The sequence below is a fragment of the Muscardinus avellanarius genome (genome assembly GCF_963383645.1).
Source record: "Muscardinus avellanarius genome assembly, chromosome: 3".
Classification (NCBI taxonomy): domain Eukaryota; kingdom Metazoa; phylum Chordata; class Mammalia; order Rodentia; family Gliridae; genus Muscardinus; species Muscardinus avellanarius.
In genome coordinates this window covers 82852730-82880372 of record NC_137788.1, presented here as the reverse complement: position 1 = coordinate 82880372, position 27643 = coordinate 82852730, and the positions used below count along the sequence as shown (strand labels likewise).

Genomic DNA, 27643 nt, shown 5'->3' with positions numbered 1-27643 from the left:
GGCATGGTGGCACATTCCTGTAATCCCAGTACTTGGGAGGTTGAGACAGGCAACTTGCAAGTTGAAGGACAGCCTCAGGTATTTAAGGAGGCTCTCAGCAACTTAGACTCTGTTTCCAAATAAAAAAAATTATAAGTCAGAGATAGTGATGCACACTTGTAATACTAGTACTTGGGAGGTTAAGATAAGAGGATCACAGGTTCAAACACGGCCTCAGTAAGTAGTGAGATTCTCATCAGCCTAGTAAGACCTTGTTTCAAAATAAAAAATAAGGTTAGGGGTAGAAAGCCCCAGTGCTAAATCTCTAGTACCACCAAAAAAATATGTAAACATAAAACAAGAATGGGGATGTATCTTGAAAGTAAAATATCCTTGGATTCAATCTGCATGCATGTCTGTTTGTCTGTCTGTCTGTCTGTCTGTCTGTCTGTCTCTCTCTCTCTCTCTCTCTCTCTCTCTCTCACACACACACACACACACACACACACACACACACACACACACACACAGAATTCTATTTCTGATTGGATATGTGAGAAGAAAAAATTGGTCCAAAATAATAGGTAATGCTCAGCAATGGGAAAGTTGAAAAATCCTAAAGGCCTCGAGATAAACGGAGTGTCATCTAGTGCGCTAGATCAGTAGTTGAAAATAACCTAGAGGAAAAAAAGGATTATTTTAGCAGAGTATGAACTTGTGCTTTTAAAAAATATGCTCACTAGCCTTTCCTTGGCCCAAGTCTTTGGGTCCTTCTCCCCAACCACCTCCATTTACCTTAGCTCTATTAGAGCCTCTCTGGCTTCAAGAACCTCTACCAATTGTTAGCATGTTCTTTCATTTTTATGCAAGTTTAAGAATAGGTAACCCAGCCAGGCGTGGTGGTGCACGCTTGTAATCCCTGAGCTTGGGAGGCAGAGACAGGAGGATTGCACAGGTTCAAAGCCAGCCGCACTGGCTTAAGAGACCCTGTTTCCAAATAAAAAAAAGTATAATATAGGTGTCTGGGAGTGTAGTCCGGAGGCAGAAGGGTTTCCAGGAACCCTAGTACACCCCCCCTAAAAAACAAAAGAAAATAGGTAACCCTACTTCTACCATAATATGAGCAAATATATTTCTGGTACACTAAGTAGGTATTTAGAATTCACTGTCCCTTAAAATTTATCATTACCTTTAGGCTTTTTGAGTTGATTTAAATGTCCAGCTGCTAGTAATTAAACTATTTAATGAGGAAATACTGTCAAGTTAAAAAAAAAAAAAAGCAACCTGTTAGAAACAAAATAATTGTAGCTGGGCATGGTGGGCACGCTTGTAATTCCAGTACTTCTGAAACTGAGATGGATCACAGGTTCATGGCCAGCCTCAGTTACTTAGTGAGACCCTCCACATTTAGTGAGACCCTGGTTCAAAATAAAGAATAAAAAACAGGGCTGGAGATGTAGCTCAGAGGTAGAATGCCCTGGGTTCAATCCCCAGTACAAAACAAAAACTAAAACAAAGAAACAAAGAAATTCATGACAAATTTCGATAGTTTGCTGAAGTCAATATGCACATTTATAAAATTTCTATGGCATTTGGGAAATAGTTTTAAAAATCTAGAGCCAGGTGTGGTGGCGCACGCTTATCATCCCAGCACTTGGGAGGCTGAGACGGGAGGATCACACAGGTTCAAATCCAGCTTCAGCTACTTAGTGAGGTTCTCAGCAACTTAGTAAGACCCTGTTTCCAAATAAAATATAAAATAGGTCTGGGAGTGTAGCCTTGAAAGTAGCCAAGGTAGCCCCTGGGTTTCACCCCCAGTACCACCAAAGAATAAAAAAATAAAAATAAAAATAAAAATCTAAATTGCTGGTTGAAAAGCAAATAAGATCTATATAATACATCAAATTAAATGAACCATTATAGACCACTCAGACAAGTAACACTTTTCTATAACTATATATCAATTAACTAATCTTAAAGCCATAAAACTTAATATTTTAAACATTCCATATTCTTTTATTTTCCAACTTTTGCATATTACCACCAGCTAATAAGATTTTACTTTAAAAAGTTTGCATTTTAGCCAGGCGTGGTGTTTGGGAGGCTGAGACAGGAGGATCGCACAGGGTTGAAGCCAGTCTCAGCTACTGAATGAGGCTCTCAGTAACTTAGTGAGATCCTGTTTCCAAATAAAATATAAAATAGGTCTGGGATTATAGCCCGGAGGTAGAAAAGCCCCTGGATTCCACCCCCAGGATCACAAAAAAATAATAAAAATAAAAATAAACATAAAAGAACACAAAGTTACAAGATTTTCAAAAATAAATAATTTGCATTTTAAAAATAAGATATTACTGAATCTGACTTTCTATCAGAATGAACCAAATTCCCTCTAAAAATACTGATATGCTTCCCACCTACCATTCTCAAAAAGGATTACTCTTCCTTATCCAACCCAAAAATCCCTGCTTTACTCTAAGCAAGAAATTAAGACATTAAAAAGTTTAAGATGGTATGTACTTATTCAATACAGCAATCCCATCATTCTTAAACAATGACATTACTTATTCCTTAAATTTACTGTCTCCCTCATAGGGATACATAAAATAAATCAACTTACATGGTCTTGTAATCATTTAATGCCTCCAGAACATGCTCATATCTTTCAGATTTTGGTGTGTCTGCCAGCTGTGAAGTATTAAGAAACAATTTAACACAGTACAAGTACATCAGTTACTAATATATGCATGCTAGATAGAGGCACTATGATGCAGAGTAAATGCATACTGACTGGTATACTCAAACCATCTAAGTTCTAATTCCAGGTCCTCACTGACTATACAACCTATCTAGGATCATTTGATTTCTCAATAACAAAATCAAAACCATAAATCCTGTATCAAATACATTATTAGTTCAATATATAACCCAAATGGCAGCTTGTGAATTGCAAACTATAAACACTATAAAAGCAGAACCCCAGTAGTCACTATTACCCACTTTTTAAAAATGCTGTAACCTAGGAAAGTAACAATACAATTACTTTAATACAGATCATGAAAGCTCATAACTGACATAATCAATAGGAAAGGAAATAAAGAGTAATCAGAGTCAGACATGGTGGCACACACCATTTAGTAGTTAAAAGGCTGAGACAGGACAATTGCAGCTTTGGCAGCATCAAAAACTTAGACTGTTTCAAAACAAAAAAATAAAATAGGACTGGGAATGTAGTTCCAAGATAAAATGCCCCTGGGTTTAAACCCAGTACCACAAAAAAAGAAATATTTTATTTACTAACATATCTAATATAATCATAAATAGTAACTTTAATTTGGAACAAAAACCCTGAAATTGGGGTTTTCTTTTCATAACAATTGTAAACTTTAGGTAGGCCTAAATGTCCCACTAATTTTTCATCATCACAAACCATTCTAAAATCTAAATATTCAATTCTATAAAATATTCTACTTTTTTCCAACAAGGTTTTCCCTCAGAGATATTTCTACCTATTCCTCAAAGTTTAACGACGGGTATCTATTAACAAAAAGTTCTAAATTATAGTCAGGCACAATGGCACAAGCATGTAATCCCAGAAACTCAGAAGGCTGAAGCAGGAGGATCATACAAAGACTCTGTCTCAGAAATAAATAAATAAAGATAATAAAAGCATGGGGAAAATAGCTCAGTGATGGAGCACCTCTGGTGGCACAGACCTGTAATCTCAATACATGGGAAGGTAGAAAAGGAGGATTACAGGTTCAAGGCCAGCCTCAGCTACTTAGTGAGTGAGGCCATCTGCAACTTAGTGAGACAGCGTTTCAAACTAAGAAATAAAGTGGGCTGACGAGTAGGTCAGAGATAGAATGCCCCTGGGTTCAATCTCTGGTAAAATACATCCCCGCGCACGCACGCGCGCACACACACACACACACACACACGCCTCAAAATTATTTTTTTAAAAAACCATCCTAGGTGGGGTACAGTGGCACACCTATAATCTCAGTACTTGAAAGCATGGGACAGAATGGTGGTTCAGAGTCAGTGAGAGCAACTTAGTGAGTCCCTCCACAACCTAGGGAGACCCTGTTAAAAAACAAAAATAAAATAGGGCTTGGGGGTATGACTCAGAGGTAGGACACCCTGGGTTGAATTGCCACTACCACCCAAGATAACATTTAGAGCTAAAAAAAAAAAGCCTTGGAAGTCATCCATTCCAACTCTATTTTACAGGTAAGTTAACAAAAAATAAGGTGAACTGTTCAACTTCCCCTGGCTATCAACCCAAGTAATAATAAGATTTCAACATTTACTGAAAGCCCACTCTGGTGTTGTTTGCTGACTTAAAAAAAAAAAAAAAATAGCGCCCAGTGTGGTGGCACATGCTTGTAATCCCCGCGCTTGGGAGGCAGAGACAGGAGGATCGCGCAGGTTCGAAGCCAGCCGCGCGCGCTGGCTTAAAGAGACCCTGTTTCCAAATAAAAATATAAAAATAGGTCTGGGAGTGTAGCCCGGAGGTAGAAGGGCTTCCAGGAACCCCAGTATCACCCCCCCCAAAAAAAAAAAACAGGTTGTGCAAAATAGAGAATGGTCTTCTATTCCTATTCCCTTACACAAGAAAGCTCTTAAAATATCTGAAAGTAATGCCAGGCGCGGTGGCACACACTTGTAATCCCAGCATTTGGTAGACTAAGGATCACAGTCTCAAAATAAATAATAAGCCGGTCGCAATGGTACACACTTATAATACCAATATTTGGGAGACTGAGACCAGAGGATTGCAGTTTGCAGACAGCCTCAGCTACTTAGCAAGGCCCTTCGAAACTCAGAACCTGTTTCAAAAAATAAAAACAAGGCTGTGGTTATAGCTCAGAGGTAGAATGCCCCTGGGTTCAATCGCCTGTACCAAAAAAAAAGAGGGAGGGAGAAAAGGGCTGGGGGCATAGCTTAGAGGTAAAATGTCTTTGGCTCGATCCCCAGTACTGAGGAAAAAAATTTTACACACACACACACCACACACACACACCCGGGAGTGGTGGTGCACGCTTGTAATCCCAGCATTTGGGAGGCTGAGACCGGAGGTTTGCGGTTCTCGGACAGCCTCAGCTACTTAGTGAGGCCCTCTGCAACTCAGTGGGACCCGGTTTCAAACTAAAGAATAAAAATTAGGGCAGGGGCTGTAGCTCAGAGGAAGAATGCCCCTGGGTTCCATCCCCAGACCCACAAAAAATAAAAAATGAAAGTAGCCATTTTGTCTAAGTATAGGATTAGGGGAAAGTTTTAACAAATCACCTAATTTCTTCATATTAAGCTTTTGACTAGCCAATTATTTTTCAAGCTTCCCCCTCACTATCCCAAATCTGAAACCTTACCAGATCAACTCCTATCAGAATAAGAATCCTCTAGTATTAATTCTATTTTGTTTTCAATTCAAATTTTCAAATGATCTTTTTTCGGGGGAGGATTATCCTTAAAAATATTTTATATATTTTTTTCTTTTTATTGGTGTATGGGAGTCATGTACCTTAATGGAGTAAAAGATGGTAGAGGCATATCACCACACATCACTCAATTAGCCCTTACCCAATTCCCACTCCATTCCCTTCCCCCTCCCTCCTGCTCATGTTTGGCTTAGTGATTGACTTTGATATGCTTGTGAATGTACATCATGTACATTAGGGAATGTCCCTCTTCTCCTCTACCATCCCTTCAGTTGGGTCACCTTGTTTGTTCATCTATAGTTTTTCCTTCTTCATCTAGAGTTCCTCCTATGGCCCATTTTCTCTCACATTAGGAAGAACATCGGATTCCTTGTTTTCTGTGATTGACTAATCTCACTTAGCATAATGTTCTCCATTTCCATTCATCTCCCTATGACATAATTTTGTTCTTCTTTATGGCTGAGTAAAATTCCATTATGTACATATCCCAGTTTTATAACCCATTCATCTATTAATGGACATTGTGGCTGGTTCCATGGTTTAGCAACTGTGAATTGTACAATTATGAACATAAATATACATGCATTGGTTTGGCTTCCATTCTTTTGGGTAGATACCCAGAAGTGGTATTGCTGGATCATATGTTAGGTTCACTCCCATTCTGCTAAGGATCCTTCACACTGTTTTCCAAAATGGATGCATTAACTTGCAATCTCACCAACACTGTGTTAAAGTTCCCACTTTATGTTCTCACCATCATTTGTTGTTTGTGTTTTGAATGACTGCCATTCTAGTTGGAGTTCGGTGAAATCTCAGGATAGTTTTGATTTGCACCTCTCTGATTGCTGATGTTGTTTCATTCACTTATCGGCCATTTGAATTTCTTTTTTGAAATGTCTTTTTAGTTAGCTCATCATTTTTTGATTGGGTTGTTTCCTTAGTGCTGAGTTTCTTGAGTTCTCTGTATATTCTAGATATTAGTCCTCTATCAGAGGAATAGTTGGCAAAAAACTTCTCCCATTCTGTTGGCTCTCAGTTGAGGTTCTTGATAGTTTCCTTTGCTTTACAGAAGCTCTTCAGTTTAATGCAATCCCATGTACTGCCTTTTAGTTTCTTGTGCCTTTAGGATCTTATTGAGAAATTTTTACCTGTGTCTATGTGCTGCAGTGTTGGACCTATGCCCTCTTCAATGAGCTTCAAGGTCTCTGGTCTAATTTCCAAGTCTTTGATCCATCTTAAATTGACTGTTGTGCAGGGTGAGAAAGTGGGGTTTACTTCCGTTTCTCTGCATATGCTTAACCAGTTTTGCCAACACCAATAAAGAGGCTATCTTTTTTCCGTATATTTTTGATTTTGACATCCTTCTTGAGTTGAAAGACACAAAGTACAGACAGAACCCTAAAGTGTCCAGTAGTCTCCCAAGAGTACAGATTTTGTTAGTGTTTTAAACCAATTACCCATCTGTTTAATTTTTACATTAACTGGTTTACATTTCAATATAAGAGCAAGTTAAACTATGTCTACACTATGCCTATACAATTTGACATGTTGCTAACCATATCAAAAAAGAAATCAGAGTACTTAACATGATTATGTTTTTATTATTTTTAACCCTTTACAAACCATAAATCTGAAATCTGCAATTTTGCTGAGAATCAAAACCAAAAATTACTTCATAGTTCCTAAAGCCCCTCTTAGCATTTGAAAATCGCAATGAACTCTTCTTTTGGTACTATTTCCTATGGTGTCTCAGGGAAAAAAAAAATTTTTTTTTTTGGCGGAAGAACTGGGGATTGAATCCAGAGACAGTCTACCTCAGAGCTATATACCTCCAGCCCTATTTTTATTCTTTTTATCTTCCTTTCTTTTTTTGTACCGGAGATGGAACCCAGGAACCAATAGTCTACCTGAAGGATACATCCCCAACCCTATTTTTTATTCTTTATTTTGAAACAGGGTCTCACTTAGTTGTAGAGGCTGGCCACAAACCTGTAATCCTAACCAGGCATGACAGCACATGGTTGTAATCCCAGCATTTGGGAGGCTGAAACAGAAGGATCACAGTTTGTGGACAACTTCAGCTACTTAGTGAGGCCCTTTGCAACTCAGTGAGAATAAAAATAGGGCTGGGGATATAGCTTGGAGGTGGAATGACCCTGGGTTTCATCCCCAGTACTGCAAAAACAAACAAACAAACAAACAAACCTGTGATCCTCCTGTCTCAGCCTCTCAAGTACAAGTGTGCACCACTGCGCCGGGCAGAAATTTTATCTTTAAACTTCTTCAGCATTCTGACTATTTTGCATGGTACTGTATATTTTATCTCATATAAAATGGCCAGAGGACCCCTTTTTGTGTTCTGCAAATTAAAAATGCAACTACAATAGTGTAATTCAGATTATACATAAGAGTATCATATTCTCAGCCTTCCATCTGACCATGATTTTTATAACCTATTATCTCCAACAGAAAAATCCCTTTTGCTGTACCCTCTCCAGACACTGATCTTCTATTACACTTTTACTGTCAGTTGTATACATTTCTATAAACATTAACACTATTATATATATATATATGGTATAGGTTGGTAACAACAGTGAGGGTTTTTTGTGTATATATATTTATATATATATATATGCATATATATGTGTTGTTGTTGGCAACCTATATGCTATATAATACTCAAAAGTCCTGGGTGTTACTATTAATGAGATCTCTTCTTTTCACTTAAAAATATACTACTTTACCACTAGGCATGGCGGCACACACTTGTAACCACAGTACTTGGGAGACTGAAACAGGAGTATTTGCAGGATCGAGGCCAGTCTCAGCAAAGTAGTGAGACTCTAGACAAGCAAGGGAGATCTTGTTTCAAAGAAAAAAAATTTTTTTAAAGGCTGGGAGTATAGCTCAAGACGTAGAATGCCCCTGAGTTCAATCCCTAATACCATTAAAAAAAAAAAATATATATATATATATGTATTATACCATTGCTATTATAATACATTTAATCTAGCCAAATATTTCTACCATAGAATTTCACATATATTTTTCTCTTTACCTCCTGCAAAAGCAAGCAAGCATTTAAATACATTCTTCTGCTACTGACCTTAGGGGTTTTAATTTTTTTTTCTTTTTTGTAGTACTGGGGATTGAACCCAGGGGCATTCTATCTCCAAGCTACACCCCAAACCCTATTTTTTATTCTTTATTTTAAAACAGGTACTGACTAAATTGGAGGGCCTCACTAAGAAGCTGAGGCTGTCTGTGAACCAGCCATTCACAACATGTGAGTATCATGCTGTTTTAGTTACTACAGCTTTGTAGTATGCTTTGGCTCCTACTTGTCTCAACCTCCCAAGTGGGATTACGAGTGTGCACCACCACACCGGGCTTAAATTTATTCTTTCTTTTTGGTAATGATGGGGATTGAACCTCAAACCTCAAGCATACTTGACAAGTATACCACTTAATGAGCTATATCCCCAGCCCCACTGTTTATATTTCTATATTAAGCTTACTGGCTACAGAAAATGAGAACAGGAATTTACTTCCTAAAGTACATATTTTCTAGTATATATAAGAAAGTTCAAGCCAGGCGTGGTGGTGCATGCATGTAATCCCAACATTCAGGAGGCTGAGACAAGGAGGATCGGGGTTCATGGACAGTCTCAGCTACTTAGTGAGGCCCTTCGCAACTCAGTGAGACCCTGTTTCAAAATAAAAAACAGGGCTGGAGGTGTAGCTTGGAGGTAGAATGCCCCTGGGTTCCATCCCTGGTACCACAAAAAAATAAATAAATAAAAAACCCAACAACTCAGATGCCAGACGTGGTGGCGCACACTTCTAATCCCAGCATTTGGGAGGCAGAGACGGGAGGATCCTGGATCGCGGACAGCCTCAGCTACTTAGTGAGGCTCTTTGCAACTTATTGAGACCCTGTTTCAAAATAAAGAATAAAATATAAGGCTGGGGGTATAACTCAGAGGTAGAATGCCCCTGGATTCATCCCTAGCACTACAAAAAAACAAAAAAACAAAAAAAATTCAGTTGATGGTACACTTGAGATTCAGAGTGAACTCTCTTCTTTAACAGTAGACTAAGCCAGGGATGGTGGCACATGCTTGTAATCCCAGCATTTGGGAGATCTGAGGAGGATCGCAGTTCGCAGGCAGCCTCAGCTACTTGGTGAGGCCCTGTTTGAAAATAAAGAATAGAAAATAGGGCAAAGGGTGTAGCTCAGAGGTAGAATGCCCATGGTTCCATACCTAGTGTGTGTCTGTCTGTCTGTCTGTCTGTCTGTCTGTCTCTCTCTCTCTCTCTCTCTCTCACACACACACACACACACACACACACACACACACACGATTAACTACAATTTTTACTGTTTTATATTTTCACCATCTAAAAATCTAAACATTATGCCGGGAGTGGTGGTGCACGCTTGTAATCCCCCCACACACACACACTTGGAAGGTGGAGATAGGATCGCGCAGGTTCAAAGCCAGCCTCGCTGGGCTTAGGAGACCCTGTTTCCAAATTTAAAAAAAATATAAAAAATGGGTCTGGGAGCGTAGCCCAGAGGTAGAAGGTTTTCCAGGAACACCAGTACCAAAAAAAAAAAAAAAAAAAAAAAAAAAAAAACCTAAACGTTAAAGTTTTATCTTTTTACATTAAAGTTTTATCTTTTTTCATAAAGGGCATGGTGGTACATGCCTGTATTCCAGTACCTATGAGGCTGAGAGCAGGTTCAATGCGAACCTCAGCAACATAGAGAGATCCTGTTTCAAAATAAACAAAATAAGGCTAAGGATGAAGCACAGAGAAAGAATAATCCTGGGTTGAATCCCTAGTACCACAAAAAAAATATAATAGCATCTAAAATAAATGCAATCTGAGTTTTTATATGTAAAGCCACTATCTATTATCAAGTACTAAGTGACTATAAGGAACACTATAATTGCTAAGAGCTCCTTTTTTCTCTCATTACTAATTAGCTTATTAAAATTCAATCAAATTTATACCACGCTTGGGAGGCTGAGACAGGAGGATCGCGCAGGTTCGAAGCCAGCCTCAGTACTTAGTGAGGCTGTAGGCAACTTAGTGAGACCCTGTTTCCAAATAAAATATAAAATGGGAGCCGGGTGTGGTGGCGCACGCTTGTAATCCCCGCGCTTGGGAGGCGGAGACAGGAGGATCGCGCAGGTTCGAAGCCAGCCTCACTGGCTTAAGAGACCCTGTTTCCAAATAAAAATATAAAATAGGTCTGGGAGTGTAACCCAGAGGTAGAAGGGCTTCCAGGAACCCCAGTACCACCAAAAAAAAAAAAAGTTTATATATATATATATATATATATATATATATATAAAATGGGTCTGGGAGTATAGCCCGGAGGTAGAAAGCCTCTGGGTTCCACCCCCAGTACCACCAAAAAAAAAAAAAATTTATAAATCACTCATTTTCTATCAACCTTTTTTTGGGTGGTACTGGGGACTAGTGTCAGAGACAATGTAACTGTGAGCTATACCCCTAGACCCCCCACTTTTTTTTTTTTGGCAGTACCAGGGATGGAACCCAGGGGCATTCTACCTTCAAGCTACACCCCCAGCCCTATTTTTTATTTTGAAACAGAGTCTGGAGTTGCAAAGGGCTTCCCTAAGTAGCTGAGGCTGTCCGCAAACTGCAATCCTCCCATCTCAGCCTCCCAAATGCTGGGATTACAAATGCGTGCCACCACACCCGGCTTTATTTTTATTTTTTTTCTTAAACAGGATATAGCTAGATTGCTGAGAGTCTCGTCTTGAAACAGTGATCCTTCTATCTCAGTCTCTCAAGTACTGGGATCATAAACTTGTGCCACCGGGCCCAGCTCAAACTTCATTTTAAGTAAGAATTTAACAGAAGGCTTGACAAAAGTTAGTATTAAAACTCAATACCTAGAATTCAAAACATTTTATACTCATAGAATTTCAATGCTATCCTAGATTTTACTTAAGTATCCTGCAGGCATTTGTTTGTTTTTACATAGCTTATCTACCTACTAAATAAATGTGAATTATGTTCTCCCTGATTTCCCCATATAATCCCCAAACCCCAAAATACCTTGATATTCTATTTAATATGAGCTCTATAAATTCTCTCATATCTAAGTTAGAGATGCAGAAATTCTTCCTAAATTTTCAAATGATTTTACAATTTTTCCTCAAAAAGTAATGTATGACTAAAATGCATATACTAATATAAATTTACAGTTTTCACCCAAGTAGTTAATAACCTGTATTGTGACGTGTGTGTAGGAGGGTCTAGGGATTGAACAAGGACATTTTACCTCCGAGCTATACCCCCAGCCCTATTTTATTTTGATAAAGGGTCTCAGCAAGTTACCACATTCTGGCCATGAATCTGTGACCCTCCTGCTCAGACTCCCAAGTATTGGGATTACAGGCATGAACTACCATGCCTGGCAATAAATAACCTGTATTTTAGTAAATCTAAGTAAATAAATGCTAAAGATAATATAACTATTAAACATATTCTTTCTTTCCACTCTGTGCTAGATCATAGTTTCAAAATCTCTTTCAATAAATATGCATTTTTTTTTTTTTTTGGTGGTACTGGGGTTCCTGGAAGCCCTTCTACCTCCGGGCTACACTCCCAGACCTATTTTTACATTTTTATTTGGAAACAGGGTCTCCTAAGCCAGCGCGCGCGGCTAGCTTCGAACCTGCGCGATCCTCCTGTCTCTGCCTCCCAAGCGCGGGGATTACAAGCGTGCGCCACCACGCCCGGCAAATATGCATTATTTTTTATTCTTTATTTTGAAATAAGACCTCACTGAGTTGCGGAGGGCTTCACTAAGTAGCTGAGGCTGGCCACGAACCTGTTTCAGTGTCCCAAGTACTAGGCTCACAAGCTTGTATAACCAAGCTTGTACATTATAAGCCTGGTATAACCATGCTTATAATCCTTAAAAAAAAAAAAAAAAACTCTTTAAAACCAGCAGAAATGGTCGTAGTTCACAAATGAGAAGAAAAATAAAATGTCAGAATGAGGGAGAATAATCTCCAACTCAGGTAGCATAACTCTAAAACTCATTATTGTAATACTAATTATTGGATCCCGCCATTCCTGGAAGTCAGAGATGTCTTATGGGAATGCAAATAAGATAGGAAAGAGGAATATTGGTTACATATGTAAGTTTATGGGAAACTTGGAAGAAAAGGAGCTGAAACCCTGAATAAGACACCCAAAACAAAGGACTTTTTGTATCTTTGAAAACTATAATGATTCTCAATTCATAATATAGAAGAATCAAATTCCATCTATAATATTCCAGAGTCAACAGGCAATAAATTAGAGGGTAAAAGGGTTAGTCCTAATATGCTTAACTATTATTATTTCTCTCCCAAAACAATAAAATTCTATTTTAGGTGCAGACTTATACATATAGCTTAGTAGCTAAGGAGGTTAGCTCTAATACCACCTACCTCTCCAGGGTGCAATCTATCCCAGTTTTCATTAATGTATGTCATTAGCTCAAGTTCAGAATCAAAGTATTTCTTCTTATGAATAACACTTAGGTTGTAAAGGCATAGGTGTGCTATATCTACCCTAGAATCAAAATATACAAAAACTGTTTTTGGTTATTGTTAAGAAATCGGTTTCTTTATAAAACCAATAATTACAAATCCAAATTAAAAGCACTTAGGTGGACAGAGAAACACTATTCAAAGTCCGGTTCACAATACAATAAATTATTACATATGAAAAAAACTGAAAAACATTAGCCAAACATTTACTTATACATAGTAATTATAAACTATAAAATACCTCATTTCTTTCTATTTATTTATTTATTTATTTATTTTTTTTTTTTTTTTTTTTGCGGGTCTGGGGATGGAACCCAGGGGCATTTGACCCCCGAGATACAACCCCTGCCCTATTTTTTATTCTTTATTTTGAAACCGGGTCTCACTGAGTTGCAGAGGGCCTCACTAAGTAGCTGAGGCTGTCCACAAACCACGATCCTCTGGTCTCAGCCTCCCGAATGCTGGGATTACAAGCGTGCACCACCACGCCTGGCTATCTCATTTTTTAAAATACATTCAGAAAGGATTTGACTTTAAAATAATTTATAGTCAAGATTTTTGCAACTTTACTGCTCTACTAAACATATTTTACCAGGCTTTATTTTACCTGTTCATGATTTAAATCTTATCTGTTCCTAAAATATGTAAAAGACAATAAAAATCTGTAAATACTTAAGTATTTTATTATAAAATCTCCAAAATTCACACTTATCACACATAAGAATTACAACACCAAAGCAAACATAGGTATTTAACCTAAGTCCCTTTCTATTGTATGCTATTATGAAGGCATAAAAGAACTAAAAACCTGAATAAAAATGTAAGATACAAAAGATGTCTGAAAGCTACATTTAAGCCATTCCAAAATGAATAGGTTTATTAACTAAGCAATAAAAATAGAAAATCCTTGGTGAGGATGGCATAAGGATTGAGGATAGATAAAATAAATAAAACCAGGCATAAAGAACAAAGTTTTATTTAATCCAAGCAATATATAGAGAGCTTTTCATCTTGTAGATTTAATAATAATGGTTTTTTTTTTTTTTTTCCTAACAGAAATGTCTAGGCTTACCACTGTAATGGTAGGCGTTTGAGGTATTCTGGTCCAGAACTGCAGACAGAGCAAATAAATGTATAAAACCTAAGGGGAAAAAAGTTTCGTATTGATGAATAAAGGATACACAAAAATTATTGAACAGTTATAGTGAAAATTCAGCAAATGAAGATGCTACAGCTGATGTAAGGACTGACTCTCAAAGCAAAAAGTACTTTCAATCATGATACTGTGGCTTAAGGAATTTATTTTCCAATTAACAACAAATAATGAAATGGCTCCTACATGAGGGAAAGACACAATCTTTTTTTCTTTTTTTTAATTTTTGCGGGTCTGGGGATGGAACCTGGGGCATTTGACCTCCAAGCTACACCCCCTGCCCTACTTTTTATTCTTTATTTTGAAACCGGGTCTCACTGAGTTGCAGAGGGCTTCTCTACATAGCTGAGGCTGTCCACGTACCGCAATCCTCCAGGTCTCAGCCTTCCTGAATGCTGGGATTACAAGCGTGCACCACCACGCCCAGCAAGACAATCTTTTTAAGCATTAGAGACCCTTCAAGTTCACACAGAAATTCATATGTACTCAAAGTTTACTTACTACTGGTTTTTTGACACTGGGGATTGAACCCAGAAGCATTCTACCTCTCAGCTACACCCCCAACCCTGTTTTATTTTGAAAGAGTCTCACTAGGTTGATAAGAGACTCACTGCTTGCTGAGACTGTGTTCAGACCTGTGATTCTCTGGCCTCAGCTTTCCAAGTACTGGGATTATAGGCCTGAACCACTATACTCAGCTTTACTATTAGTTTTTATATAAAACTGAAGAACTGTGATGACTGCCCCTATATACATCATTCATGTCTAAAAATAACCTGGTAAGATAAGCCCACCTTCCTAAAGCCAAAATGATAGTCTACCTCCAAACTATACTCCCAGCCCTTTTTAATTTTGTTTGGAAACAAGGCCCCACTAGATTGTTAAATCATCCTTCTGATTCAGCCTCCCAAGTACCAGGATTACAGGTGTGGGCCACCACACCCAACTAAATCCAGAGACTTTTAATGCCAAATCTAGTGCTCTACATTTAATTTTTCTTCCTAAAGTCACTCTGCTATTCCACATAATCCCTACAGCTGCTTTTAGAATTTTTTTTTTTTTTTTTTGAGCCAGGTGTGGTGGCAAATGCTTGTAATCCCAGTACTTAGGAATCTTAGACAGGAGGATTGCAGGTTTGTAGCCAGCCTCAGCTGCTTAGTGAGGCTCTCTACATAGTGATACCCTGTTTCAAAATAAAGAATATAAAATAGGACTGGGGTATAGCTCAGAGGTAGAATGCCTGTTGGGTTCAATCCCCAGTACCACAGAAAAAAAGAAAAAGAAAAAAAATTTTTGTTGTTGTTTGTGTGTGTGTGGTACTGGGGATTGAAACCTAAGGGATTCTACCTTTGAGCTACACCCCAGTCCTATTTAATTTTTTATTTTGGAACAGGGTCTCAATGAGTTGTTTGAGGGCCTCCCTAAATTGCTGAGACTGGCAGTAAACCTGTAATCCTCTGTCTCAGCCTCCCAAGTACTGAGATTAGACATGTACAACATCATGCCTGCCTTAGAAATCCTTTTAGGTATAAATTGTGTGTCTAACAAGGCCCTCTAGCCTTTACCATTTCTGTCATGACAGAATTTAAAGAACTGCCTTAAAAAAGAACCTAAAGAGTTGAGGTTCTTTACAGGAAGGCATTAATGAGAATACTTTAAAGTACAGGTTCCCAAAGTGGGTGATACCAACTCCCTAGAAGATACTGAAACAAAACTTAGACACATGAATGAACACAAATTTGTCACTCATCACTTTATGAGCTTAAAGAAGATGTAATGGGAGGGGGCACAGATACTTTTTCTGAAAAGAGGGTGGTTAAGTTTGGTTTTAGAGCACTCTGAGAGTGACAGGAATAAATATAATAATTGACAATACTTAAAAGCTTTGAGAATAATAACCCAAAAGCACAAAATCACTGTTAAAATTATTCAAACTGTACAAATAACAAAAAGTCACAAAAGTTAATCAGTAAGGTTCAAATGTCCTTCTTACCTATCTCCAAATAACATTGGCTTTTGAAGGCATTGCACACAAGCCTCATGAAACCACTGCTTACATTTACAGCACTGAAGCATCTTTAAATACCAGCTATTAAAAAAAAGTTAAGATTAAAATTATTACTTTTTAATGAGCAAAAAAATTCATTTTTGAAAAAATCAGTGACATTATCCAGATACAGTTCTGATTAAAGCATTATGCTTAGTTTTTTTTTTTCTTTCTCATGTAGATTTGTAATGTCAACCATTTCATCCCTCCACTCTCTGCCCATGGGAATTTATTAAGTTCTTAAAAGATACATTTACTATTCCTAGTCAATAATGCTGGCTTCTACAATAGTAAAGAATTTTTCTCAAAGCAAAAGCCTAGAATCTCCCTCCCCAGTAGTAGTGCTAAAGACTGAACCCAGGACCTTGAAATATCTACTACATTACTTTGGCACATACCCAAGCTCTCTCTCTCCTTTCCACTTTTTGAAATGAGTTCTCTCTTCTTGCACAGACTGGCCTCAAAACTCCATGGCTAAAAGAAATCCTTTTAATTCAGCCTCCTGAATAAGTCTACTGATCCACACCGTCAAATCAGGTTCTAACTCTGAGATTTTTTTAAAGTCAGTTTTTCTACATATTAGAAGTGAGATTCACAGGCACCATTGTTTACTCCAAATACCAATGGCCTTAGGCAGCTTCCAAAATGAACGCTTCATTTACTATCTTTACTGTGTTTCTATTATTCTTCTCTATTACAATGAAAAGGAAATAAGTACAGTTTATAAACCATATAGAGCATAAAAGCTTTCTGATACATTTAGTATTGTTTCAGCACAGAGATCTTATCTAAGGATATTCTTTTCTCATGATGATACCCTTATAAGAAAACAAGAAATTATTTTCAAAGAAAATTTTTTCTTCCTACAAGAGAGTCCTACATTAACTGTAAACCATAATCTGAACAATGTTGGCACATGCCTATAATTCTAGTACAGGAGGATCACAGGCTCAGGCCAGCCTCAACAACACAGCTCAACTCAGCAAAAACAAAAATGGCTGGGGGTACCGGTACGCACACAGGCAGAAAGCCCCTGGGTTTAATCTCTAGTACCCCGCCCAAAAAAAAGGCCAGGTGCGATGGCATATGCTTATAATCCCAGTACTTGGGAGGCTGAGACAGGATTGCAGGCTTCCAGCCAGCCTCAGATACTTTAGTGGGGCTCTCTGCAACTCAGTAAGATCCTGTTTTCAAAAAAAGAACAAAAAACAAAGAATAAAGCCAGTAGTGGTGCCACCACTTGTAATCACAGTACTTGGGAGGCTGAGACAAGTGGATAGAAGTTTGAGACCAGCCTCAGATTCTTAGGACTTCTACAACTTAGTGAAATCCTGTTTCAAAATAAATAATCAAATAAAAAATAAGGTTGGGGTGTAGCTCAGAGGTAGAATGCCCCTGGGTTCCATTCCCAGTACTGCAAAAGAAAGAAAGAAAGAAAGAAAGAAAGAAAGAAAGAAAGAAAGAAAGAAAGAAAGAAAGAAAGAAAGAATAAAAAAACTGAGCCAGGCATGCTGGCTCCCAGTATTTGAGAGGCTGAGACCAGAGGATCACGGTTCACAGACAGCCTCAGCTACTTAGCAAGGAGGCCCTTTGCAACTCAGTGAGACCCTGTTTCAAAATAAAGAATAAAAAATAGGGCTGAGGGTTTTTCTCAGAGGTAGAATGCCCCCTAGAGTGAAGTTCACAGACAGCCTTGGCTACTTAGTGAGGCCCTTTGCAATTCAGTGAGACCCTGTTTCAAAATAAAGAATAAAAAATAGGGCTGAGGGTTTTTTCTCAGAGGTAGTATGCCCCCTGTATTCCATCCCTGTACCACAAAAAAAAAGAAAGAAAGAAAGAAAGAAAGAAAGAAAGAAAGAAAGAAAGAAAGAAAGGAAGGAAAGAAAGAAAAGAAAAGAAAAGAAAAAAGAATAAAAAACCGGGCTGGGGGTATAGCTCAGAGGTAGAATGCCCCTGGGTTCCATCTACAGTGCCAAAAAAAAAAAAAAAAAAAAAAGAATATAGGACACTGAGGGTGTAGCTTGTAGCTCGGAGACAGAATATCCCTGAGTTCAATCCCCAGTACCAGAAAAGGAGGAAGCTATACATAAGCAAAGATAAGCCTCCTATTAAATCAGATCATTTATCAAATGGCTAGTGAAAATTAACTACATTTCATGTATTCTGCTAAATTCTTTGTTTTAGTGGCACTGAGCAGAGAACCCAGAGGCTTTCTATCGCCGGGCTATACTCCCAGGCCTATTTTATATTTTATTTGCAAACAGGGTCTCAATGCATTGCCTCACTGAGTAGTTGAAGCTGGCTTCAAACCTGTGTGATCCTCCTCTATCAGCCTCCCAAGCAAAGGGATTACAAGCGTGTGCCACCATGCCCGGCATATTCTGCTAAATTCTGAAGCTGAAGTAATGATTAGCAATCAAATACATTTCCCATCCTTGCAATATTTAAAGAATAATGACCTGCCCCATAAAATTAAGTCCATAATAACTTATATTTATTTTAGGTAATGCTTTAAATGGGTCAAAGGAAAGGATTAATGGCTAAGCCTGATCAGTATTCTTTCAAGTAAACTTTTTTTTTTTTTTTTTTTTTTGGTGGTACTGGGGTTCCTGGAAGCCCTTCTACCTCTGGGCTACACTCCCAGACCTATTCATTTTATATACATACATACATAATACATACATACATACATACATACATTTTTTTTTTTAATTTGGAAACAGGGTCTCTTAAGCCAGCGCAGCTGGCTTCAAACCTGCGCAATCCTCCTGTCTCCACCTCCCAAGCGCAGGGATTATAAGCGTGCACCACCACGCCTGGCTCAAATAAGCAGTTTTTTAAAACTACACAAAATGTTTTCTAAGCTTCCAAGTGACCAAAAGCTGAGTTGAATCACAAAGTAATATTCCATAAGATCAGATATAAATAAGAATGAAGAATTTTTAAAAAATCTTTATCTATGGTGCTAAAGATTGAACTCAGGAGCGTTCTGTCTCCAAGCTACTGGGCTCCAGCCCTAGCTTTTAATATTTATTTGGAAACTGGGTCCCAATAAGTCACTGAGAGCCTTGCTACTTACAGGCGTGTACCACCAATGCCCAGTATAACAGAGTATTTCAAGAGTAACTTTTCTGTGTATGTGTGGCAGAGATGGTACTGAAGTTTAAATTAAACCCAGGGGCATTCTACCGCCAGCTCTACCCTCAACCCTTTTTATTTTGAAAAAGGGTCTCACTAGAATGCTGAGTCTTGATACATTACTGGGGTTGTCTTAAAGTCTGTGATTCTCCTGTCTCAGCCTCCCAAATACTGGGATTACAGACACCACACCCACAAAAGTAACTTTCAAACAATTGAGAATGACAAAAACAGAGTTTAGAAATCATGCCATAAAGAATGTTCACCAGCACCAGGCATGGTGGCACATGCTTATAATCCCAGTACTTGGGAGGCTAAGACAGGAGAATTGTAGTTCACAAATAGCCTCAGCTACTTAGTGGGGCCCTCCCCAACTTAGTGAGACCTGGTTTCAAAATAAAGAATAAAAAATAGACAGGTGTGGTGGTGCACACTTGTAATCCCTGTGCTTGGGAGGCAGAGACAGGAGGATTGCGCAGGTTCAAAGCCAGACGTGCTGGCTTAACAGATCCTGTTTCCAAAATTAAAAAGTATAAAATAGGTCTGGGCGTGTAGCCCGGAGGTAGAAGGGTTTCCAGGAACCCCAGTACCACCAAAAACAAACAAAAACGAATAAAAAATACAGCTGGGGTGTAGCTCAGAGGTAAAATGTCCCTGGGTTCAACACCCAGTACTGGGAAAAAAAAAAAAAAAAGTTCAATAGCAAAGGAGATTTGATTTAAAAAAATTTACTGTAATATGGGTCATAGAAGTGGGAAATAAAACTGCTGACTTGAAATATATATGTATTTTTGTATACTGGAGATTAAACTCTGGCTATTTTCCTTGCTGTGAACCCAACTGTGCTACATTCCCAGCCTGACTGCCTTGCCTTCCCCTCCCTCCTTTCTCTCTCTCTCTCTCTCTATGGTTCTGGGGATGGAACCCAGAAGCATTCTACCTCTAAGATAACCCTCTAAGCCTACCTAAAATCTACCTCTAAGCCTGGTTTTATTTCTGATTTGGAAAAAAGGTCTCACTAGGTTGCTGAGAGTCTAAGATGCAGAGGCTGACTTCAAACCTGCGATCCTCCTGTCTCAGCCTCCCAAGTACTGGGATTACAGGAATGAGCCACCACCCCCAGGGTTATTTTATTATGTGACAAGACTTTGATAAATTGCAAAAACTGGCCTTAGATTTGCAATCCTGCCTCAGCCTCCCATGTAGCGGGTTAGAGGTGTCCAGCGCCATACCTGGTTGAATGAGCCAATAAAGATGGATTATAGTAAAGCCTCTAATTATGGATGTATAACTAACAAGGATGGTCCGCTTCAAATTACTTCCTTTCACAATTCTGCTAGATAATAATGATAAGCCAGGCATGGTAGTGCACACTTGTAATCCCACTCCTTAGGAGGCTGAGACAGGAGGATTTCAGGTTCAAAGCCAGCCTCAGCAACTCAGTGAGGCCTTCTACACTACTGTTTCAAACTAAAAAAAAAAAAATGGGTTTAGGGTGTAACTCAGAGGTAGAATGCCCCTGAATTCAATCCACAGTATCACAAAAAATAATTAATGATAACTATTTATTGGTTAGCAAGGTGTCTAGGAGCCCTATATAAGAGAAAGTGAACACACACACAGACTCATGGATGCACGTATACAAACTATCACTAAAGTTCAAATAAGCTGATTAAGTTAAAATATCCTTGATAATTAGTGTTCTAATTATCAAGTTTTATTTAGAGATATGACTCCTTTTACAGCTCTTTAATATCTGAATAAGATTTTTTTTCAGTTAAAAACCTAAAACTACTTTGTAGTTTCTTCTGAAAACAATCTGTATAAAGTCATAAGAAATGGAATATGTAGAAAATAAAGTATACTTTCCAATAAGCCTCTGACAAAGTCCCATCTTGATTTTGTAATTTAAGCAAGAACTCTCTCTCATCCAAATAATACTGATAAATTTCTAAATGTCGATAACATTAAATATGAAATCCAAGGAAATTAAACAAACATCATACCTGACAGTGGGCCTCTACAGTAAATATTTTTCCTACAGTTTATTTTATAAGATATATGAATATTCACAATTCATTTTAAAACTCCAGAATATATAGCCTTCTGATAATATTTCTTAAATATATGGATGAGCAAAATCTGGATGAGATTGTTTTGTGAGGGGAGGGTACAATAATGGTAGACTTTTTCTTTTCTGTGTGTGTGTGTGTGTGTGTGTGTGTGTGTGTGTGTGTGTGTGTGTGTGTTACTAAGGATTGAATGCAGAAATGTTTCATCTTTGAGCAATGCCTTTTTTAAAAAAACTTTGAAACAAGTTCTCGCTAAATTACTGTGCACTGGCCACAAACCTACAATCCTATCTCAGATTACTAAATAATATGCCCCTCTTTCTAGCTAATGGTAGATTTTCTCCCTCTCATTTTCTTTACTTTTGCAATTCACTATCAATCCTATGTCATAAGCAGTAAGAAAAATAAAACAAGGTAATCAAATAATTACTTAAAAACCATTAAATAACTGTATTTACTTACTCTCCAGGGCCTCCACAATAGCAGTAACACTGCTGGACATTGGTTTTATGACCTGCATCCCATTCAAGGTCTGCCACACTATAGGGTAATGTCTGCTTCATGACTTGCAATGCTTTGGCATTTGGTCCTTTCTTAAGCGCACCACCCCTCTATATATTAGAGGGAAAAAATTATTTGAAAAAGTCAAGGTTAAAACTTTAAAAATTCTATCATTCAAAAATGCCTGAGACTTCTGAAAAAATTTCCATTCTAATCTCTAACATATCACAAGCTATCTGATTCATCTCTATTTTGTTGTTTTTAAAATTATTGCCCCAATTCCCATACCACTTTCACAAAAACAGTTTAATAAATGCCAGTCATTTTAGCATCACAGTCAAACATTAAACACCAATTCTAATCAGCATTCACTGCTCATTTCATAAATAAACTTTCAATGTACATATTACATTGATAGTGCTTTACAAATACCATTTAGGGCTTAAGCCCAAACACTTAAAAGATACCTTTGTTGTTGTTGCAAAAACACATTGTCGACAGAGCCATTTTTCATCTGAATCAATCACACTGGAATCAATATGAGGTGTATGACACAATTGATGATACCCTTAATATCAAAAAGAGCATAAAGCAAATTCTATTTTATTAATAAATACTGCAAAAACAATTTCAAGAAGGCATTTTAGTATTTCCTACATTAAAATATTTACAATTGATGAATAACTTAAAATAGCTTCAAATTACCAATGTAAAATTTTTTAGTCAATCTTCATCATAGGCATTCAGTATGTAACAAAACTTTTCCACAAGATTTAAAAAAAAAAAATCAATGCTTACCTTGGCCACACTTATCGCATATAACCATTTCATTTGGAGCTTCTGAATACTCTTCTTGACATATTGTACAGACCATTTCCCCACTTCCAGTGGCTCCTAAAATATTTAAAATACACATTAAAAAGAGTCACAGAGAATTTTGTATAACGAAACTACACGTATGACTAAGTGGGCAGCCCACATGGGCAGTGTTTGTTAACCAGACCATAATGTTTCACAAGACACATGCTGTACACAAAATGGTATCTTCTACTCATTTGAGTTTTTCCTACCTAAAATTTTAGATGCCTGGCTGAACAGCAATTATTTCATCTCTGAAATCTAGAATACGGTATACAACAATGTACTCTACAAATCCCATTGCAATATAAGTAGAAAATTCCATGCCGGGAGTGGTGGAACATGCTTGTAATCCCTGCGCTTGGGAGGAGGATCGCGCAGGTTCGAAGCCAGCCGCCCTGGCTTAAAAGACCCTGTTTCCTTATTTTAAAAGTATAAAATAGGTCTGGGAGTGTAGCCCGGAGGTAGAAGGGTTTTCAGGAACCCCAGTACCACCCCCCCAAAAAAAATTCCGGTTATAAATTTATCTATATGAGGGAAGAGTACTGGGGAATGAACCCAAGGAAATTCTACCTCTGAGCTATACCCACAGATCTTTTATTTTTTTTTATTTGAAACTGGGTCTCACTAGGTTGCTAATGTTATAGTGAGATATAAAATGTCCCCTAAAAAGATCATTTATTAATGTTTGGAGCTTATGTAAGTGAATCATGAGGGCTGTAACCCCACAATCAATACCTGGTAGGCCAGCAGGGTGTGGATAGCAGAGGTGATTCCTGGGGGTGTGACCGTGGGGATTATATAAGTGGGTCCTCCTCCCTCTGCTCTCCCTTGCTTCCAGCCTCCATGATGGGAGCACAGTACATGTGCTCTCCCTTTCTCCATTTCCTGTCGCCATGTGCTGAGAAAGGTAGTTCCTGGCCTTACAGACTGAATCTGAACCCATAAAAAAATAAATTTTCTATCCTCTAAATTATATGGCAAATCTTGAGATTATAGCTGCAAGAATGCTAATGGTTACACTGAAAGTCTCATTACACTGCTGGGGGTGTCCTGGAACCTGTGATTCCCCCATCTCAGCCTCCCAAGTACTAGGATTACAAACATGCACCACCATGCCCAGCACCAACAGCCCCTTTTTTTAATTTTGAAAGAGGGTCTCACTAAGTTGCTAAGGGTGGCCTTAAACCTGTGGTCTTCCTATCTCAGCCTCCCAAGTACAGGTGAATGCTACTACACTTGGCTTTCAAAACTTTTTTTTTCCCTTGGTGGTACTATGGTGAAATCCAGGGGCCTTCAACCTCCAGGCTATACCCTCAATCCTATTTTATTTTTTATTTGGAAACATGATCTCACTAAGTTGCTGACAGGCTCACTAAGTTGCTGAGGCTAGTCTCAAACCTATGATCCTCCTGTCTCAGCCTCCCAAGTACCAGGATTGCAAGTATACACAACAATACCCAGCTTTAATCACCTTTTTTTTTTGGGGGGGGGGCCCTGGGGATCAAGCCACACCACCTATCCTATTTTTAATTCTTTATTTTTGAAACTGAGTCTCACTAAGTTGCAGAGGGCCTCACTCAGTAGCTGAGGCTGTCCGTGAACTGCGATCCTCCAGTCTCAGCCTCCCGAATTGGCTGGGATTACAAGTGTGAGCCACCACGCCTGGCTTTCAATTACATTTTTTACCTAAACAAGAAGTCACTTCTTCCTCATAAAAATTTAATTCTTTTTTTTTTGTTTTTGTTTTTGTTGGTACTGGGGATGGAACCCAGGGGCTTTCTACCTCTGGTCTACACTCCCAGACCTATTTTATATTTTATTTGGAAACAGGGTCTCACTAAGTTGCTGAGGGCCTCACTAAGTAGCTGAGGCTGGCTTTGAACCGGTGCGATCCTCCTGTCTCAGCCTCCCAAGCTCGAGGATAAAAATTTAATTCTTAAAGCCGGGCGTGATGGCGCACGCTTGTAATCCCAGCATCTGGGAGGCTAAGACCGGAGGGCCTCACTAAGTAGCGGAGGTTGTCCATGAACCACAATCCTCCAGTCTCAGCCTCCCAAATGCTGGATTACAAGCATGTGCCACCATGCCCAGCTAAGACCGGTCCAAAACAAAATATAGAAAATGGTGAGCTCGGAGATAGAATGGCCCTGGGTTCAATCCTCAGTACAAGGAAAAAAAAATAAAGAAGAAATTTATACTGCCACCTGCAATGCAGGAGTGTATTACAACAGAAACAAAATTGGCAGATGTTAAAAATCCTTTATACTTCTTTGACTACTAAGCCTCTATGCTACACTCCCAGCCCTATGTTATTTTTTATTTTGAAATAGGATCTTAATAAGTTGCAGAGAACATCAATAAGTTGTTAAGGCTGTTCTCAAACCTACAATCCACCTGTCTCAGCCTCCCAAGTACTGGAATTATAAGCATGCATCTGTTAAATTTTTTTTTTTTTTTTTTGGTGTGTGGTTCTGGGAGTGAAACTCAGGGGCTGTTTGTCTTTGGACTACACTCCCAGACCTATTTTATTTTTTTTTTTGGTGGTACTGGAGGTGGAACCCAGAGGCTTTCTACCTCCGGGCTATACTCCCAGACCTTTTTTATATTTTATTTGGAAACAGGGTCTCACTAAGTTGCTGAGAGCCTCACTAAGTAGCTGAGGCTGGCTTCGAACCTGTGTGATCCTCCTGTCTCAGCCTTCCAAGCGCGGGGATTACAAGCGTGCACCACCACGCCCAGCTATCCCAGACCTATTTTATATTTTATTTGGAAACAGGGTCTAAGTGACTGAGAGCCTCACTAAGCTGCTGAGACTGGCTTCAAATCTGCCTGATCCTCCTGTCTCAGCCTCCCAAGTACTGGGATTACAAGCATGCGCCACCATGCCTAGCTATGTACCTGTAATTTTAATGTAAATTATTAAAAATTATCTTCCTAGCCTGACATGGTGCTGCACACTCATAATCCTAGTACTTGGGAGGTTGAGACAGAAAAATTGCAGCTTCTCGGCCAGCCTCAGCAACTTAGGCCCTCCACAACTTAGTAAGATCCTATTTTATTTATTTTTATTTATTTATTTTTATTAATTAATTAATTAATTAATTATTGTGGTAGTGGGGTTCCTGGAAGCCCTTTTCTACCTCCGGGCTACACTCCCAGACCTATCTTTTTATATTTTTTTAAATTTCAAAACAGGGTCTCTTAAGCCAGCGCAGCTGGCTTCGAACCTGTGCGATCCTCCTGTCTCTGCCTCCCAAGCGCAGGGATTATAAGCATGCACCACCACGCCCGGCAAGATCCTATTTTAAAATAAAAAATAAAATGGGGCTGGGGTGTAGCTCAGAGATAGGCTGGCCCTGGGCTCAATTCCCATAGCACAAAAAATTAATTACATTAAAAATTAAAATAAATAAAAGCTGGGCACTGTAGCTTGGAATAGAATGCCCCAGGGATCAATACTGTGTGTGTGTGTTCATGCATGTATTTGTGTATATATTATACACAAATACATACTATATATGTATGTATTTAAAATTTGGCCAGGAGTAAGCCGGGCGTGGTGGTGCATGCTTGTAATCCCCGCGCTTGGGAGGCTGAGACAGGAAGATCACAGTTCGTGGACAGCCTCAGCTACTTAGTAAGACTCTCCACAACGTTACAGTGAGACCCTGTTTGTTTATGTGGTACTAGGGATGGAACCCAGTGGCATTCTACCTCTGAGCGACACCCCAAGCCCTATTTTTTTTTTAATTCTTTATTTGGAAACAGGGTCTCAACTCAGTGGCTTCCACCACTTTTAAAAGGAAACTAGAAAAGATGACAAACATATATTAAACCTGCAAAAATATCCAAAAGACAAAATGCTGAAAGGAACACAATAGGAAAGAAGAGGAAAAAGAAAATCAATATAAAGTTTTAGTTCCCCTCTATATAGAGAGAGACCCATGTTTGCAAAAAAAAAGGAAAAAAGAATAAATACTTTATGCAGGGAAATTTTTAAAGCACTCCTCAAATGTGATATTGTTATAATAATATAACCTATTTAACAGAAAGTATAGAAAATGTCAAGTTTAAGAAAATAAAATTTCAGTATAAATCATATTCAAGAGAAACTAGCACCTGCCTGTTTGAATGTCCTTCCAGAGAACCCAGGATTTAGAACTGTCTTCAAATATGATGAAGCAGCTCTGCTTCAATATGTTTATCTGTAATACAGAGAAATATTTATGCTATCTGAAAATTATAAACACAAAGTTAAGATTAAAAGCTCACTGCAAAAACAGTCAAAATACCTTATATATTAAAAAAAAAAAAAAACTTGCCTTTTTGATAGTTCCAAGATAAAACAAGCCATCTGACCATCTAGCTAGGACATCCTGACCCTCTTCAAATTTACATGCTGGCTTTTTGGCTTTATGTCCATCCTGTAAAGACAGCTTGGTCAAGGATGTTGGGGTCTTTTGGTTTCGCCGTAAAGGAGACCGCTTGTGGACCAGTGAATTACCTGCTCCTGTAGAGTCTCTGTTCAAGGGAATAAAAGACCAAGTATAAGACTGACAGAGCTTATGCCAATGATTTCTTTAATATGCTAATAAAAAACTGATTTGTTAAAAACCTTAAATTGGGGAAAAGAGAACACATATCTCAAATCACAAATATTATCCAGCTATGTTCTAAAACAAAATCAGAGCAATTCTCAATATTCATTCATTGCCTACCCTAAGTGAGGCCAGGATTCAGCAACCACTCCAACCTAACATTTGGGCAGCTGTCATCAAAATAACAGCTGCTGGGTAGGCCACGGTCATAAGATGCCTTGAATCTCATTACTAGGTTAAAAAATAAAAGTGTTAAGAATTAAA

General features: G+C 38.4%; 1 protein-coding gene across 2 annotated transcripts in view; it reads right to left on the bottom strand.

Annotated features, from left to right (window-relative positions):
• Positions 1 to 27298, bottom strand: part of MTF2 (metal response element binding transcription factor 2) — a gene marked incomplete at its 3' end in the record, with an annotated part of 36141 nt that extends 8843 nt beyond the window's left edge. For both annotated transcript variants that reach the window (XM_080691986.1, XM_080691987.1), the window contains exons 1-9: positions 27104 to 27298; positions 26905 to 26986; positions 22719 to 22814; positions 22388 to 22488; positions 21882 to 22030; positions 16156 to 16251; positions 14082 to 14150; positions 12908 to 13031; positions 2600 to 2667 (exon numbers count right to left, since the gene is read on the bottom strand). In XM_080691986.1, coding sequence (XP_080548112.1) covers positions 2600 to 2667; positions 12908 to 13031; positions 14082 to 14150; positions 16156 to 16251; positions 21882 to 22030; positions 22388 to 22488; positions 22719 to 22794 — 683 coding nt within the window. In that variant the 5' untranslated portion in view covers positions 22795 to 22814; positions 26905 to 26986; positions 27104 to 27298. The remainder of the gene's footprint in view (positions 1 to 2599; positions 2668 to 12907; positions 13032 to 14081; positions 14151 to 16155; positions 16252 to 21881; positions 22031 to 22387; positions 22489 to 22718; positions 22815 to 26904; positions 26987 to 27103) is intronic.
• Positions 27299 to 27643: the final 345 nt, after the last annotated feature.